The sequence below is a fragment of the Aulonocara sp. 'chitande type north' Nkhata Bay genome, linkage group LG22 (genome assembly GCF_057382095.1).
Source record: "Aulonocara sp. 'chitande type north' Nkhata Bay isolate Kocher_YH1m ecotype deep benthic linkage group LG22, A_spYH_male_GT1.1, whole genome shotgun sequence".
Taxonomy (NCBI): domain Eukaryota; kingdom Metazoa; phylum Chordata; class Actinopteri; order Cichliformes; family Cichlidae; genus Aulonocara; species Aulonocara sp. 'chitande type north' Nkhata Bay.
Genome location: NC_141364.1, coordinates 8912106 through 8928645, shown reverse-complemented (window position 1 = coordinate 8928645; position 16540 = coordinate 8912106). Strand labels below are relative to the sequence as shown.

Genomic DNA, 16540 nt, shown 5'->3' with positions numbered 1-16540 from the left:
CTCAATCATTATCAATCATTTTCCCCTTTACATTATACAGTAACTTCTTTATTATTTCAGTTAGATATTACTGGACACAATGATGTCATTTATTGTAACTAGAAAAACATAGACAGCACATTAAATCATCTAAATATCCAGGGGATCATTTAAACAGCACTCCACCCGCGCATCGTCTCCTGTTCTGGTTTTTACAGGAGGACTTAAAGATTGGGTCGGTTTTCTCCTTGACCGATGAATCCAAACCTGCAGAGCCCTCGCTCACCAACACGGATGTCCCTGCATCGTGCTCCGCCTGCAAACAGGTCCTCATGGATGGAGAGACAGTTTACCAGAGGAAAAACCACACTGGCACATTCTGCTCCACTTCCTGCCTCCTGAAATGTTACCAAAAGATACCAGTTTGGAGGACGTGCCACTTCTGTCTTCAGTGAGTCTAACAGTCCCAGTCTTTGGTTGCTGGACTGCTCTTGTGAGAGTGATAACTTAAGATTGTCATTTGTACTTAGAAACATATAATTGTTTGTATGTTGTTAAATGTCTCATCCTTATTTAGGTCTGCTAAGGTTCTGGGTGCATTCTCTGTTCACTCCCTTCTGCTGTTAGGCGTACCTTATACACATGTTAAGTTAGGGGTGGCTGTAGCTCAGGTGGCAGAGCAGGTCAGCCACTAATCAGAAGGTCGGTGGTTCGATCCCAGGCTGCCTCCTGCATGCCAAATATCCTTGGGCAAGATACTAACTCCATGTTTGCCTACTGGTGGTGGTGCCTGCTGGCGCTGTGTGTGAATGACTGAATGTAGTGTAAAGTGCTTTGGGGTCCTTAGGGACTAAGTAAAGCGCTATACAAATGCAGGCCATTTTACCAAGTTCATGGGAAGGTCGCATCTTGTTTTGTGATATATGGTATGGTGGAACACACGCACTCTATATCTGTTCAGTTACAACAGTTGTTTGTCTTAGTTGGGCTGGTTGGAGGCGCCTCGTGCCAGTCATCTTGGGAGTTGCATTCCTTTGCAGATAACATAGTAAAACATTGCTAGGCCTGGCTGAGCAGGTTTCACAGGGCCATATTTTCACACACACACACACACACACACACACACACACACACACACACACACACACACACACACACACACACAATAAAAGGGGCGCTACGGGAAGTCCGGCCGAGGTTGACAGGGTTCAAGTGGAAGGAACAGCGCTTGACCGTAGTCGGCTTCCCTCGCGAGTGATCAGACGAAGAGCTCCGTCTTGTGTCTTGTTTTGGTGCTGCTTTGGTTGTCTTATTGTTCCAGCAGGGTTTGTGCTTAGATAAACCCAACAGCTCTAATTATTCTTCTTTTTAGGCTCATTCACAGAATAACTGATGTCCTTTAACTTATTTCAACTTCATCTAAACTTCACTCTATTGAATTTTTTTAATCTTACCGTTCCTCGTTTTCTCAGAGTGATAAGAGAGCCTCAGGACATCCTCGAGGCCCCGCTGGATAACGAGGGGACAAAGAAGGATTTCTGCAGCCAGACTTGCCTGTCCTCCTTCAACTACAAGAAACAAGTGTCCACCAAAATACCCGTGGCTCCTGTCTCATCACACTCACAATGCAGCATGTGCAGCAGATATTGCATTGTAAGAGACCAGGGAACAGTTTCTCTAATCTAATTACACGACACTGCCTGCTATAATAGTTTCATCAGTCGATGATTAAGTTGCAGTTTATTTGTTAGCTGGATTCGTGTGTTCTAAATGAGCCTGACCTCTGTTTATCTTCTTGTAGAGCAAACACGAGATCACGAAAGAGGACGCCATCCACAAGATCTGCAGTGAGCCGTGTTTTCTGCGGTTCTGCGGCATGAACAACATCACAGTCTGTGCGAACTGCCGCGCACAACGTAAAACACCGCTCACGCTCAAGATGGAGGAGGGCGGCAACAAACTTTGCAGTGAAGAGTGCCTGGCCCAATTCAAGCAGGTCTGAAGGATAAAGTTTGCTTTTCCTACTGTTGTGAATGTATTGTGGCAAATATTAAACACATCGGATATGTTAAATAATGAGCCAAAAACCCAGGATTCAGATTGCTTTTGTCACTTAGTGTTAGACAGCTGGGTCTGTATGACATTAAGAAAAGAGGGCATTGCTACACTCATCTGAGGCAGCTTTGGCTGCAAGTTTGCAAGTGTAAGCAGGTTGCAACAAAACTGGATCAAAGGAGGTTCATTTTTCATTTAAGATTTTAGGCAATTTCTAAAAGCAAAATGTTACTTTTTCCTAATCTTCAAAAAATGACACGAGCTGAATTTGAGTCTTTGCTTTTTGTTGTTGCACAGAAAATCCAAACCCCGCAGCCGTGCACAATGTGCCGTAACACTTCTCCGATATCAGACATGGTTGAAAACAAAAGCAGTGAAAATGTTGTGGAGCTCTTCTGCACCAAAAGCTGCGTGTCTGCATTCAAGATCCAGGCTGTCAATTCATCAGGTACGGGACGGATGCTTTGTTCAGCTTCTGTTTGTCTTATTTAGTTCTGTTTGTAACTCAGAAGCTTCAAACTTTCATTGTGTGTTAACTATTTTTTATTTATAAAAGTAAAACCTGGAGATAAAGCATTTTTTAAACTGTATGAAAAGACTTCAAATTCAAAGGTGCAAACATAAATCTGCTCAGTTTCATGCTTTCCTCGATTAAACCTCCCCTTCTCCTCAGCTGCCTCATTGAATTGTGACCACTGTGGTAAGACTGCAGTGCCAACCTGTCACCTTGCCATGTCAGATGCCTCCATCAGAAACTTCTGCACTCTTAAGTGTGGCATGGATTTCAGGGTAATGTATTTAATATATGCTAATAAAACAAAGCCCTCGATTCCCACCCAAAAACATTTAAAAGCACCCAAAGGTGAAATACTTTCTTTACAGCAAGCTTGACTTTAAGATTTTGTTTGTCACATTTCTATCAGAAGTTTTGAACAATGGCTCGCCCATTTCTTTCTTTTGTCTGATTTACAGGAGAGCCAGAATCCAGCAGGAGTCCCCGATCAAAGTCAAAGGGATTTCCTCCATCCACCACCGAAGCTGCTATGCGCCCAGTGTCAAAGCATCGTATTAACTACACCCAAAGTCATCCAGAGAAAGGTACCATTCTCCCGTCCTTTCTTTAAATGTGGAGAACCACAAACAGTGAGGGCTGTGTGGGTTGAAAATTTTGTTGTTTTTTTTCCTCTCTTGATTGTATGCATTGTTAGTTCAACACTGTTTTACACCAGCTGTTAAACTGTCTCTCTGTCACCTGTAAGCTGTTAGAAACATTCATGTTTATGTGGACTGATTTTTATCAAAATATAACCATGTTTGTGTGCAGGAAAAAATATACTTTGCATGTAGTGTGGCCTGTTTTCAAGAATTTAAGAGGGTCAACAGCATCACGGCTACCTGTGAATACTGTAAGAATGAAAGAATCATCAAAGACGTCAAGAGAGTCGGCGGCAAAGACTGCTGCTTCTGCAGCGATGGTAGGGAGAACATGTCAGTGTAGTTTGTTTATGGTCCATTTCACATGATTGGGAAGTTTACTGGAGCCTCATCTTTCTCTTCTCGCAGCCTGCAAGACACTTTTTTGTCAAGAGCTAAAAGGGAAGTGGGGTAAACACTGTCGCTCGTGCAGTTACTGCCAGTCGATATCCAAGAGTCTGGTGACGACACCGGGTGAAGACACGGACATCGAGTTCTGCTCTGAAGCCTGCTGCTCAAAATACAAAATGCTCCTCAGCCATGTAAGTGAAGGGTGATGCTCACACTCTGCACAGTCTGTCTGCTGCAGATGAAGGTTCTTTTTCCTTTTACCCTTGAATATAATTTGTAAAAAGACAATTTAATCACCAATTCTTCTCCTAACTGATTTTTTTTCTCAGGTGGCAAAATGTGACACCTGCAGTAACAAAGGGAAACTAAAGCAGAGTCTGCCACTGCTGGGAGAGGTCAAATACTTCTGTGGCATGAAGTGTCTCCTGCACTTCTGCAGTAACAAGGTTCAGATGCTCGACGGAGGTATGCACATTTGCTGTTTCATTTGCTCCTGATGGAGCTTCCTGGTTAAGTGAAGGCTATAATTTGTTCTCGAGTCCTGGGTCAGTTACAGGCTTTATAAATCTGTGCTGCAGTTTAATCAGTTACTGGCACCACTGACTGGCTCTCCTCTCTTTCCAGAAGTCTCTTTATCTCCAGTACCTGCAGCACCAGCAGAGTCCTCTCCTGTCATTGGGAATGTTTTATCTTTGGCTAATGCTCTGACCAGGCAGCACAGCGGCCCAGCAGCCTCTCCACAGCTTGGTACACGCACACACACAGACACATTATTTATTAACACATGGTGATATTTCACCCAGGAAATAAACTGAGTAGTAATTGTGGGAAATTGTGATGCTGTGTGTGTTTTGTTTTAGCTGCTCTGACTATAGTTGTTGCCATGTTTTTTCTGGTTATCATTTCTCCACAGGCTCCATCACTGACATTCAAACAAAGGTCATTGGACATGTAAGTCTGCAAAGATGTTTTAATCAATGTGCCTCTATATAAACTTCTGTTTTGATACATTAGAAGTGGCTAAATTTCAAAATGACCTAATAATATGATCTGTGTTACAAATGAAGTTGTCTTTGTCGTCATTTTGATTTGATCGTAGTTGAAGGTGTTTTTGTGACCTGTCTGTTCTTCAGGCCAGCGTTCAGACTGTCCCAAAGGAGCTCAAGAACAAGTCGATCATCTGTACTCCGCTGGTTCATAACAAAGGGGTCTCCTGTACAGAAGAGGCTCTTAACATAGAGACACAAAAAGGTGAAGCACATAAATTTTCTGTTGTGAAACATGAACAGGTACCATCTTTTCAGAATTAACAGTTTTGGTGTTTACTCAATTTTTTCTTTTCTGTTGTTAGAAGACCGTTGTGATCCTAAAGTCGTAGTCCTGCCTGTCCCAGTGCCGGTTTACGTTCCTGTGCCTATGAACATGTACAGCCAGTACACCCCACAGCCGGTGGGCCTGCCCTTACTGGTAAGTAAAACACATCTTTGATCTTAAACAAATATGAGACCATTACTGTAAGATAAATGCTCTCATTCTTTAAAAGTACTTAAATGTTGCTTTGTCATTTCTAGGTTACATATTTTTTAAAAATCCTTGAAGTTTTTTTCTGTTTGAGGAAAAAAACATTTCTGAGTTGTGGTTCATTTAAAAAACGATGATAATTTATTGAAAGCTGTTTGTCCTGCTGCTTTTAACTTTAAGTACATTTGTCATTTGCCGCATTTCAACCTTTTAAACTCAGTAGAAACCCGAGTCTTAAGTCTGTGTTTCCCACAGCTGCCTGTGCCCCTGGTCCTCCCTGTGAACACAGATGGCTCTGAGGCAACGGTGAAATCCACAAAGGAGAGTTTGCATCCTGAAAACTTACAGGGCGAGCTCAACATCAGGCCTGAGACGGAGATAGAGCAGAGCGAGGAATGGCAGAAGCATGGAAAAATGATAAAAGAGGAAGAAAGACCCAAGCCTTCATCCCTGGAGGGTAAGAATTGTTTTTAATTACATGAAATAATTACAGAGTTATATTTTTACAGGGACAGGACGACCTGTAGTACTCGGGTAAGAAAAGTTAGTTTCCATCATTTATGGACACATGAACCAAACTGAGCCAAACAACTGTTTGTGTCATTGTTATGATCTCATCAGTCATTTATGACTTAATGTTTCGGTTTACTCGGGATGGACGTGACAGTCACAGCGGTGTCAAAGATCCTGTGTCACCATAGAGGGCTGATTAGTGATGTTTCCTGTAAACAAACACACCTTAGTATTACCTGTTAATAATGTTAATACACAGGTTACTATTAGCTTCAACAACACTTACATACAGTGTGTTTTTCGGGTTAGTAATAATAACAGCTGGCTCTACTCCATTTAGCTGCAGTTGTTGAACTTGCTGGTTTTACTGCTTTGAGCTGTCAGAATGTGCTTTGTAAAAGATCTTGGATTATAGGTGCTGTGTTCCTGTAATAAGTGCACATATTTTTTTTCTCTAATAATAAAAAATATCAAGGATAAAAGAACTGTTTCTCTCTCTTGTTTTTTTCATTATTTTCAGACCATGCCAGGAGCTGCAGCAGTGACTTGCGTACAGATTTTAAGCCCACTTTTGACAACCAGGAGGATTTCTTTTATACCAGCGCCGGGCCGGTCACTCAGCCGCGAGGCCACAAAACCTCCCCTCCAGTTTCAGATGAGGACATGCCCAGCAGTCCTCTTCCTGACCCCCCACCTCTTTCTCCTCCTTCAGCTCTGGAAACTCCTCAGAGATCACCCGTCGCTCCTCCTGCTCCAATTTTAGTACCACAAACTTTGGACAAAGACAAGAACAAGGTAAGAAACCAGCTGAGCTGGTTAGAAGCTGCGTGATGTTTCCTTTCTGTGGTTTTGACTCTTCTGTGTGTCTCAGGATTGTAACCTGGAGCAGCTTTCAAAGAAAGATGAGCAAGACGCTCCTAAAACAGACTTTACTCAACCAGTGTGTTCAAAGCAAAACACACTCAAGAGTCAATGTGGAGTTGATGCCTGGAAGAGATGGATCAAGTGGAGAGAGTCGCAAACCAACCCGGAGCCCGTTTCTTGTATGTTTTGTAACATTTTTTACTTGTCTGTAAGCTTTAGATTTTTTTCCTCTTTGAAGTGAGTTTAAAAAAATTCAGGTGGAAAAATCCCAGCAAACACTACTATAGTCATAAACATGCTGTTTTCTGCTTTGTTCGTGCATATGTGCAGGTAGAGGATGGAGCTTTTTCTAACTTTTAAGAACTTCATGCTGCTGTTTGAAAATTTCCCCATTTTTCCTGTGAAGAAGTAACTACACCCTCTACATTGTAGAATCTAGCAGGAATAAATTTCTCTTAAGGTCCTGTCACAGCATTTCAGTTCAGGTCTGGACTTTGTGACTTTATTCATTCTGAGCCATCCTGCTGTGCTTGGGATCATTGTCCTGTTCCATGATTCAGTTTGGGCCTCACGTTTGACTCAAAGCCAAATACTTTGGTACACAGAGGAGTCCATGGTCGACTCAGTGACTGCACGATGCCCAGGTCCTGTAGCTGGAAAACAAGGTCAAGTTTGACCTTCGTATAGAGACCATAAAATCCATAGTCCTGTGAGAAACCTTTGTTTTTCCATTCTGAGACAATTCATAAAAAAAGAGCAGATGAATACAATTTGAGTGTAACTTTATTTTTTTTGTATTTTGTCTCATGAAGGCAATGATGTCAAAGCTAATCCACTAAAACCTTTTCGTGACTCTTTCATCTGTTAGCTCATGCACTGACGCTGAAGGCGGACCTCCTTCGTTGCTCTGTGGCTGAACTGAGCGACTGCCTGCTTTGCTTCATCAGGGAGGTGAAACAGTCCGATGGAGAGCCGTACTCCCCCGGCAGGGTGTTCTACCTCTGCCTCAGCATTCAGCTGGTAAGACTAGAAATGACAATATATACATTTATAATTATTGACAAATGGGCTGCCTGATCCTGCTGGTTCTTTCTAACTTGGCTCTCTGGCTCCTTCTCTGGGTGGCTCTTGCTTCCGAGATTGATGGAGGTCCAGGAGTGTGGGGCTTGGGTGGGTTCCTTTTGGGGCTGCTGGTGGTCTTGTGCTTTTGGCCATGGTGCCTGGGTTGTGCTGGCCAGCGCCCTTCTTGGACTTTCGGGTCTGTTTGCTGTCCCTCGGCTTCTGTGGCGTTCAGAGCCCTTCTCTCGCTTACTACGTCTGCTGGCTGGCTTAAACAATATCTTCATGCTGGCATTAGCCACTGGTGTGCACTTTGATGCATGTTTTTCACACAGCACGCTGGTGTTCTCGGCTGGGGATTCTGGGCTTCATGACGTTTGGTTCTGGTGATTTGGGTGAAGTTGATGGGGTGGACTTGTTTTTACAGCACAAGCTTCCACATTGATGATAAGATTTAGAGGCTGGGTGAGTGTCATGGGGCTTTCATGCTGCTCCGTGGGCACAGTGATCCAACACTCAGCGATTGTTTACTTTTTTCTGTTATTTTGTCACCCACCTGTTTGTCATAACCATATCCTGTGTTTAGTGTTTAATGAGCCATATTTGTTTTTGTCTTTCTCTGTAGTTTCTGGTTCAGAACGGTCGGCTGGAGAACATATTCAGTGATCTCATCTACGACAGGTTTTCCACTGAGTTGACCAAGATCCTCAAACCTTCAGTCACAGGTGGAGGTAAATTATCTTCAGCATCTTAGTTTTTTCCTGTCTTTGATATTTTGATCACGATCATCAGCTGCCTGCTGTTTTTGGCAGGTTGTGTCCTGTCCTGTGTGGAGGAGCAGTTTCTGTGGGACTGTAAACAGCTGGGGGCGTACTCCCCCACTGTCCTGCTCAACACGCTGCTCTTCTTCTTCTGCAAGTACTTTGGCTTCACCACAGTCGAGCAGCACCGCCGGCTGTCCTTTGCAAACATCACACTCTGCACCAAAACCAGCAAGAGCAACACCAAGACCACCTTCCTACGCTTCCACCCACCTACTTGTACAAACCAGGAAGAGTCAGGTACCAAACGGCTGAGGGCCCAAATGAAATTCATGTATAGTAAATTGTATGACATGGAAGTTTACATTTTTACTTACTTAAGTCATGTTGTTGTGGTTTTTGTGTGTTCTTCAGACACGTATGACGTCCCAGCTAAGAAGGTTAAGAAAAACGAGTCTGAGGAGGATTTGCTGGAGATGATGGAGAACCAGGAGAACCCCCTTCGTTGTCCAGTCAGACTCTATGAGTTCTACCTCTCCAAGTGGTCGGTGTCTCTAACTCCTCAGGGATTTATGCCTTATCACCCTTTATCTCCATCTATCAGCTGTATTACTACTCCTAGTTTGAAATTTGCGAACCCGTTTAATGCATAAGAAACTGAAACAGTTCTGTATCAACGCTAAAATAAGGTATAAAATGTTTAAAATGTATTTACATTTAGAGATGTCTAACTTTAATGACCTCAAATTATTATTATTATCTTTTTTTAAAAACACATTTTCTTCTGTTTCATGTAGTCCCGCATCGCTGAGGCAGCGCAGCGATCTTTTCTACCTCCAGCCAGATCGGAGCTGCCTTCCCAGCAGCCCTCTGTGGTTCTCGCCCGCCCCGCTCAATGACAGCAGCGTGGAAGCCACGATCATCCGAATCCTTGCTGTCCGAGGGCTGCAGGGGGGGGGAGAGAGAGGGTACATGTATGGCCCCGTAACCACTGGATGACCCATCATTTACACCTGATCAGGAGGACTCATTGTTTGAAGGACTTTTTTATTAAGTGCATCAAGATTGATTTAAGAATATATACATAGTAAAAACATCAGCATGATTCAATGAAAGATGGCTGTTTAAAGACACCAGATGTTTCCATCAGCAGCTGGTGGAAGCTAAAAATAGAGCTAAAAGAGACTTTAGAGATTACAGCTGAATTTAAAACTGTTTTTCTTAAACTGTGAATAAGAGTTTCATCATGCCAGCTCCATATGTCAATACTATATCACCAGTTTGCCTTGAATTTTGGCTGATCAGTCAGCAGGCGTGTGAAAGAAGAAACCTCCCAGCAATATAAAATCTGAACAGAAACCCGCCTCACATCTGTGCAAGTGTTCCTGTCATAGCTCGTTCCACATCAAGTTGGCAGCGATGTTTTGTTTTCTCTTCGTGCTGCTGATTGCGAGAGCTCCGCGTTGGTTAAAAGGCTGATCTGAACCCTGTATAACTCCTCTGTGAGGTCAGACACTGATGTAAATTCTTAAAAGTTACAACAAAAAAAAAGACGTTTTACAGGTGACATTGCAGTTTTAGCACATAATACATACATTAAAAAAAATCAGGAACAAACTAATCATTAACATTTATCTCATTTTAAATGGTGTATATATCTTTTCATTAAACATCTCTGAAAGGAAGCTTTAAAAGTTTGCAACATTAGCTTTCATTGTGTCCTGTACTCTCACCTCAACTTCCTGAATTAAATTTAGACGCACAGAGCCACAGCTGGTTTCTCACAAATACTTCTATGAGTTACTTTGCAGGAAATAGCAAACCAATACATCGGCCCCATCTTCGCACAGTCCTGTCCATCAGGATCTTCTTCAGTCAAATCATTTGGCTCATCATGAAAAAACCAAAATGTCAAACTAAGGGATGAAGAACAGAACGGGCATTAAGTGTAAAAGCTAAACTTTGATTCTGAAAATGAACAAAAACATTTTGATAATTTGTTCAGTGTTCTTTTTATATGCCAGTACTGCATGTCATAAAATCTGGTTCCTCTTTCTCACTGTTTGTGTTTTGTCGCGGTCGTTCTAAGCTCTTCTCTTTCTGCTCACCACCTCACTGTCACTGAGTACCGCTGGTCTCTCTTCTTTCTGTCTTTTCCTTACACTATAATCCACCGTCTAAGGTGACTGTTATTGTGAATAGGCAAACCATGTAGTACATTTCATATGTATGAAGTGTAATATAATGTAATTGGGCTGAATCAAACCTTTCATTCAGCGGTGAGCCGTCCACCCACAACCATCTGCCCTCTACTGCTGAGTCTGTCAGTCCAATCCAGAAAAGGTCGTCATAGCTCTTGATTTTTTGTTGAATAGCTATCCTCAAGAAACTCTAAACAGAAAAAAATGATTAAGTTACTTTGTGAATGATGATGAAACATGAGGGTGAGAACATGAACCTGCAGGAGGGGTTTGTACCTGCTCCTCTTTGCTGTCTATCTTAACCAGGTCTCCTCCTTTAGTGCTACATCCAGTGCTGCTCACATTCCAGGATGATTTGCTTGTGGAGAAAAAATAGCACTTTTCTCCATGTTGCTTCCAGCCATCTTCACATTTATAACATGGATCATCTTTGAAGAGATTGCATCAAAGACTTCAGTGAAGTGGAAGAAATCATGTTGATGTTTGTGTGATTTGGAGTCTGTCCTGCAGTTACAATCTTAACATACTGATTCTGTCAGTCCATCCTTCTCTTTAATCAGAGGATTGAAAAAGCACATCGAAGACAAAATATAAAACTTACTCGTAGTTGTATCAGCAGGTTGTGGGGTTGTAGGTGGTATTGTGCTGTACGATTGTGTTACTGTTATGAAAAAATAAACAGATTTTCATAAAATTTCAGTAGAAACTCAATTTGTTTTTTAAATTTGGCTATATATAGATGTATGTATGTATGTATATATATACACATATATATACATATATATACATATATATACATATATATATATATATACATATATATATAAATAAAAAGACAAAATATAAAACTTACCCGTAGTTATACCAGGAGGTTGTGGGGTTGTAGGCGGTATCCTGCTGTACGACTGTGTTACTGTTATGAAAAACATAAACAGATTCTCAGAAAATTTCAGCAGAAACACAATTTTTTTTAAAATTTGGTTATATATAGATGTGTGTGTGTGTGTGTCTTGCGCGCACACACACACACACACACATATGTGTGTGTGTGTGTGTGTGTGTGTGTGTGTGTGTCCGTGCGCACTTTTTTTGGTGTGATTTGGCGGCAACAGGATTGGAGAATAAAAACAGATAAAAGACCACTTAAAACTTACGCATGTTTATTTCAGTAGGTTGTAGGGTTGTAGTTGGTAATGTGTTGCACGGTTCTGTTACTGGTATGAAAAAGAGATTAAAGAAAAATTGACGTTCATAACTTTTTCATCTTCTTTTTGATTTGAGGGACGCATGATGCTCCCTGGGTGCTGCAGCTACATATTTGTTTATTTGCAGATATTTCTGCAGATACATAAAGCATAAATTAATGTGTCAAGTTTAAAATTCATAACTTACTAATTTTTACTTCAGGCTCCGGACACGTGGGCTGCACTGTACTACATGGTTTGATTTCAGGTGTCTCTAAAACACAAACCCCACAAAACAAAACAAGTTGAAAACCAAACAAATTAAAAACAATAAAATTAAAAATAAATTAACAGTTATTCATCAGGATCAATCATAAGTATGGAACTATTTAAAGTCTTAAAATGCTGGGGAAAAAAACTCAATAAGCAAAGTTTAATAATAATAACAACAACAACAACAATAATAATAATATCTGTGTGTTCTGTGATTAAATTCCAGAGGTCACAAAGAAACAAAGGTTTAGTACAATAAGCAGGAGTCTCATATTCTTACCTGCGACAACAGTTTTTACAGTTACCTGCTTTAGCTCAAGGTTTCTGAGCATTTCCGTGGTTTTCAAAAGCTCAAACACTTATGAAAAAATAAAAATAAGATAAGAAAAAAATAAAAATCATACAGTAATATTTTTTAAAACATTTTTCAGATATGTTACTCTTTGTAAAGTATAAAGACCTTAAACATATAAATTATGCCAAAAACAATGTGTTAAGAAACATCTGTTCACCAAAGAGTAAAACACATTTATGTTTATGGTTGTGTCCAGCATCCAATTAATGAAACATGTCATAACTCAAGTTATCATGCTGTAAGTTTATGACAGTTTTATTAACCTTGATAAATCAATAACAGACTGTAATAAACTGACTGTGTTGCATAAGACAGCGCTAGAAGCAAGGACTTGATGCTCATTGCCATAGCAAAGAGGTGATAATACAGTAAAATAAAAAATACAGTATATCCTAAAATAAAATGTATTTTCTTAAATCTTAAATTTATTAATGAAAATGTTGGACAAATTTGTCTTGAAAGCTATTAGAAGTTTTAAATAAAAGTATTTCATTTGATGCAGATGAATTAAAAAGTCATACGTTACATTTTTTTATGCATAATTTTATAGTAAACATTCTGATTGTCATTTATTTTACGATAAATCAGAAAGTTATTTATGTAAACCTACACAAATAAAACTACAAACTCACAGAGATAAGTTACCACGAGAGCCGATACCAGGAGAACAGAGACAACCAGCACGGCCACTCTGAGCTTTAACGCATTGTTTGATTTTTCACGTTGACAGTGAAGAGCTTCACCTGATTTAGAGGAGACAGAAAGTGAACACACAAGTACATAAACATTTAATAAATAGTTCTAACTCTAATGCATCTGAGCGAAGATGTAAAGATATGTCACTGCTATGACATATCTTTACATTCTATGAAAACAGCATTGTTCATAAAAAGTGTAGATTTTCTCTTCCCTGTTGATTTTCCACCCCATTAATGTTCTTACCTTCTATGTATTTCTGTGGACAGCTCGTCATGCTGAGGCTTCAAGCTCCCGACTTCAGAGTTAGTCCACCTGTGTCTGAATCACAATAACAAAACAGCAAACTGGTGCTAATTATTTTAACCAATTCCTTCAATATTTACTGAAAATTAAGCATCAAGCTTCACCTCTGCGACCCTCACCTCAGGCTTTTCAAAGAGAAGTGAAACGCAACACCTTTCACAGCTCTCTGTTAAAAAAGCAACAACTTCCTGATGAAAGGATGGGGAGGAGAGCCTATCTACAGCGCAGCTCATCTATTATTAGATCCAAAGAGATACTAGAGCAGAAAAAAATATTAGTGCCAGAGAAGCTTCTCAAACAGCAGTTAAAAAAACCTGCTCAACAGTAATGAGCTGTACGAAAACTCATTTCAAACATGACAAATATGATCATTAACACATCAATAGTTGTGATTATTTACCTTAAACATTAAAATGTAATAAAGTGTTTCATCTGATCAATCTAGTTACATTGTATCAGTGTTATTCGTGCATCTTTATGGGAAATGTTTCTATAAAGACAGAAAAAAAAACAAAGCAAAGCTGTTGGTCAGTCTTGACTAACTCTGTAAAATCACTGTTGGTTCTCATCAACTTTGTTACCTGTGATCTCATCATTAACCCCTGATGGTTTCATTTAATTTCACTTGAAAATATATAAAGTGGAACAGGAGAGTAGTTACTGTATGTTTAACAATAAGAGTACATTTTATGGCAGAAACATGTTTCTGTCTTGCTTGCTAAACATTTAATTTATTTCTAACACAGTGCAGCTTTGTGCAGCTACAAGAATGTCAAATGTTTTTGTCAATTACAGTTTCTCTCACTGTTTTCTCACAGCAGTGTCTCACAACGCCGAATGCGAGAAGCACAGCCACAGGAAACAAGACATTTTGCAATAAGTGACCACACATTAAAATATCACCTAATAGTGATGACAGTTGGTTCCTTCTTTTCTTCCAACTTTTTTCTTTCTTGTTTTAAGTGTTATCATACATACTGATGTGTCTCAAGTTTTGTGTTTTATTCCTGAGTTGATTTAGCACCACACTGATATATCAGACCTTATATGTAGCTCTGTGGATGGTTCATCATCTTTTTGTGGTATTTATAGCTCTTTCATAAAACTTCATAAAATGTGGCACACACACACATCCAATACAGCCTCGCTTACTCTCTCTTATGTGCAGTATTACTGTGTGCAATTGATCTGTGTATATTTTTACAATACAGATGTCCATATTTATATTCCTAGATTTTGTACTGTACGTTCTTTAGAGTGTACATTTGACCATTTTATTTTTACACTGTCTGTGATACCATATTTTTATTCTATTTGTTTGCTCTTTTTGATTGTTTTTTTTTCTTAATGTTTGCTGCACTTGACTTTGTACTGTCCACTTTCTGCCGTGACCAAGCAAATTTTCCTTATCTTATCTTTGTGAAAGACAGATGAACATCGAGACTCACTTTAAATGTCTCTTTAGGATTTTCAGAAAAACATTTGTGAATTATTTTTTTCACTGTTTTCTAGTGAAACAATTTCCCATTAAGTTTTATAAGGTGAGGATTAGATGTTAACTACACCCCGTGCTTCAATAACAGTTTTATTTTTCTTTAATTTAAAACTATGAAACTTTATATTTTTGGTATCATCGAGGTCACTTAAGTTTTGCTCTATGGTGTTTCAAATATTATGATATATTGATATATACGTGCATTTTTTTGCTAGTGTGATTGAATGGAGTCAACATTTCAGATCTTGATTTGCTTAAATAACTTGCTCATGTGTGCCATCTGTTTATCTATTTCTAGGGATTTTAATAATGTGCATTTATCTCTTAAAACATTTTATTGATGGATATTTTTATATTATTTTAAATACACTAAAGCTTAACTTCAATAGACTCAAGGCTGGTAAAAAGTACATTGTTCACTATAATTTCTCAAACTGCACACTTACAGTTCAGAGTAATCGCCATGACTTTTTTGGCAGTTGTTTTTTATTGTTCACAATTGTTTTATTGGTTACAATTATTTTTAATACATTTTAAGTATGTATTCCCCCTTCCACTCTGAGCCCCTTCCATCCGGGAGGGGCTCAGAGTAGAGCAGCTGCTGCTCCACATCGAAAGGAGCCAGCTGAGGTGGTTCGGGCATCTGACAAGGATGCCCCCTGGGCGCCTCCTGGGTGAGGTGTTCCAGGCATGTCCCACCGGGTGGAGGCCCCGGGGAAGACCCAGGACACGCTGGAGAGATTATATCTCTCGGCTGGCCTGGGAACGCCTTGGTATTCCCCCGGATAAGCTGGAGGAGGTGGCTGGGGAGAGGGAGGTCTGGGCCTCTTTGCTTAGGCTGCTGCCCCCGCGACCCGGCCCCGGACAAAGCGGATGAAGATGGATGGATGGATGGATGGATAGTTTTTATTTTATATTTTTACTAAAAACTTTTTGAATGGAAGCTTTGCATCTTTGAGCCACTAGCTTTGTAAAAGTATCCTCCCTGTGTTCTCTGCTCAGCTTATTTTACAGTTTTTTATGAGAGAGAGCAACTGAGATCAGATTTGGGGAATTTGGAGGCCAAGTCAACACCTCAAAGTCGTTATTGTGCTCCTCAAGCCATTACTGAAGTATTTTTGCTTTGTGGCAGGGCCCATTATCTTGCAGAAGGAGGCCACAGCTATCAGAGAATATGGTGTTGCACAGGTACCTGACGCACATGCACCTGGCCATCCATTTAACAGCAAATGACAGACCACCTTCTTCTAATACTTCTAATGCACAAACCATTTGTTTGTGCTTGTGGCAATAGGAGGGGTCCGCTTAGGGACACTGACTAGTTGTTGCAATGCAGCCCCGTACACAGCAAACTACAATGCACTGTTCCTCCTTTATGGAAAATCAGATAGCTGCGGAAACCATAGCTAAATTAAGCAAACAGGAAACAACAACAAAGTTCACAAGAGAAACCACACGTTGAAGTGTTAGCGCCTCCTTTTCTTGTTTGTTTCTTGTTTGTTGAACCAAATATAACCAAATACCCTGATATGTTAAAGGACTGAATGTGTACGATAGTTTGGTCTTAATTTATGTGCAGATAATATTGTTTTATCCTTGCATACTTTTTTAACCTATAAATATCAGTTTTGTTTTTCAGAAATGGCTCTTTATCACCACATGAATGTTCTTACCTTTTACCTCTGTGAACAGCTTGTCACACCCAAGCATCAACGTTCTGACTTCAGTTAGTC

The 16540-nt window shown here is 40.1% G+C and overlaps 2 protein-coding genes across 2 annotated transcripts in view; one reads left to right on the top strand and one right to left on the bottom strand.

The window, feature by feature from the left end:
• Nucleotides 1–11182, top strand: part of LOC147303462 (uncharacterized) — a 30409-nt gene extending 19227 nt beyond the window's left edge. The window contains exons 28-48 of the mRNA XM_086279138.1: nt 198–430; nt 1452–1632; nt 1781–1975; nt 2332–2482; nt 2708–2823; nt 3007–3132; nt 3359–3509; nt 3598–3770; nt 3909–4044; nt 4204–4326; nt 4493–4530; nt 4713–4830; nt 4931–5046; nt 5356–5557; nt 6134–6408; nt 6485–6656; nt 7346–7497; nt 8162–8267; nt 8349–8597; nt 8712–8841; nt 9095–11182. Of these exons, the coding sequence (XP_086135264.1) occupies nt 198–430; nt 1452–1632; nt 1781–1975; nt 2332–2482; nt 2708–2823; nt 3007–3132; nt 3359–3509; nt 3598–3770; nt 3909–4044; nt 4204–4326; nt 4493–4530; nt 4713–4830; nt 4931–5046; nt 5356–5557; nt 6134–6408; nt 6485–6656; nt 7346–7497; nt 8162–8267; nt 8349–8597; nt 8712–8841; nt 9095–9296 (3345 nt within the window). The 3' untranslated portion in view covers nt 9297–11182. The remainder of the gene's footprint in view (nt 1–197; nt 431–1451; nt 1633–1780; nt 1976–2331; nt 2483–2707; nt 2824–3006; nt 3133–3358; nt 3510–3597; nt 3771–3908; nt 4045–4203; nt 4327–4492; nt 4531–4712; nt 4831–4930; nt 5047–5355; nt 5558–6133; nt 6409–6484; nt 6657–7345; nt 7498–8161; nt 8268–8348; nt 8598–8711; nt 8842–9094) is intronic.
• On the bottom strand, nt 9430–16540 carry LOC147303461 (uncharacterized). Its single transcript, XM_086279141.1, has 12 exons — nt 16481–16540; nt 13432–13478; nt 13253–13327; nt 12943–13053; nt 12236–12313; nt 11891–11956; nt 11653–11712; nt 11352–11411; nt 11100–11159; nt 10775–10926; nt 10564–10688; nt 9430–10213 (listed from the first exon to the last, which is right to left on the bottom strand). The coding sequence occupies exons 3-12, from the start codon at nt 13281–13283 to the stop codon at nt 10051–10053; spliced, it is 906 nt and encodes a 301-aa protein (XP_086135267.1). The 5' UTR covers nt 13284–13327; nt 13432–13478; nt 16481–16540; the 3' UTR covers nt 9430–10050.

Bases quoted from the DNA above. Each gene is read 5' to 3' on its own strand.
- LOC147303461 (XM_086279141.1), bottom strand. From the start codon at position 13,283: ATGACGAGCTGTCCACAGAAATACATAGAAG. The intron at 11,957-12,235 runs GTAAGAATATGA...TTTGTGTTTTAG, and splicing joins TGTAAAAACTGTTGTCGCAG to AGACACCTGAAATCAAACCA. The intron at 10,689-10,774 runs GTACAAACCCCT...TTTTCTGTTTAG, and splicing joins TAGACAGCAAAGAGGAGCAG to AGTTTCTTGAGGATAGCTAT.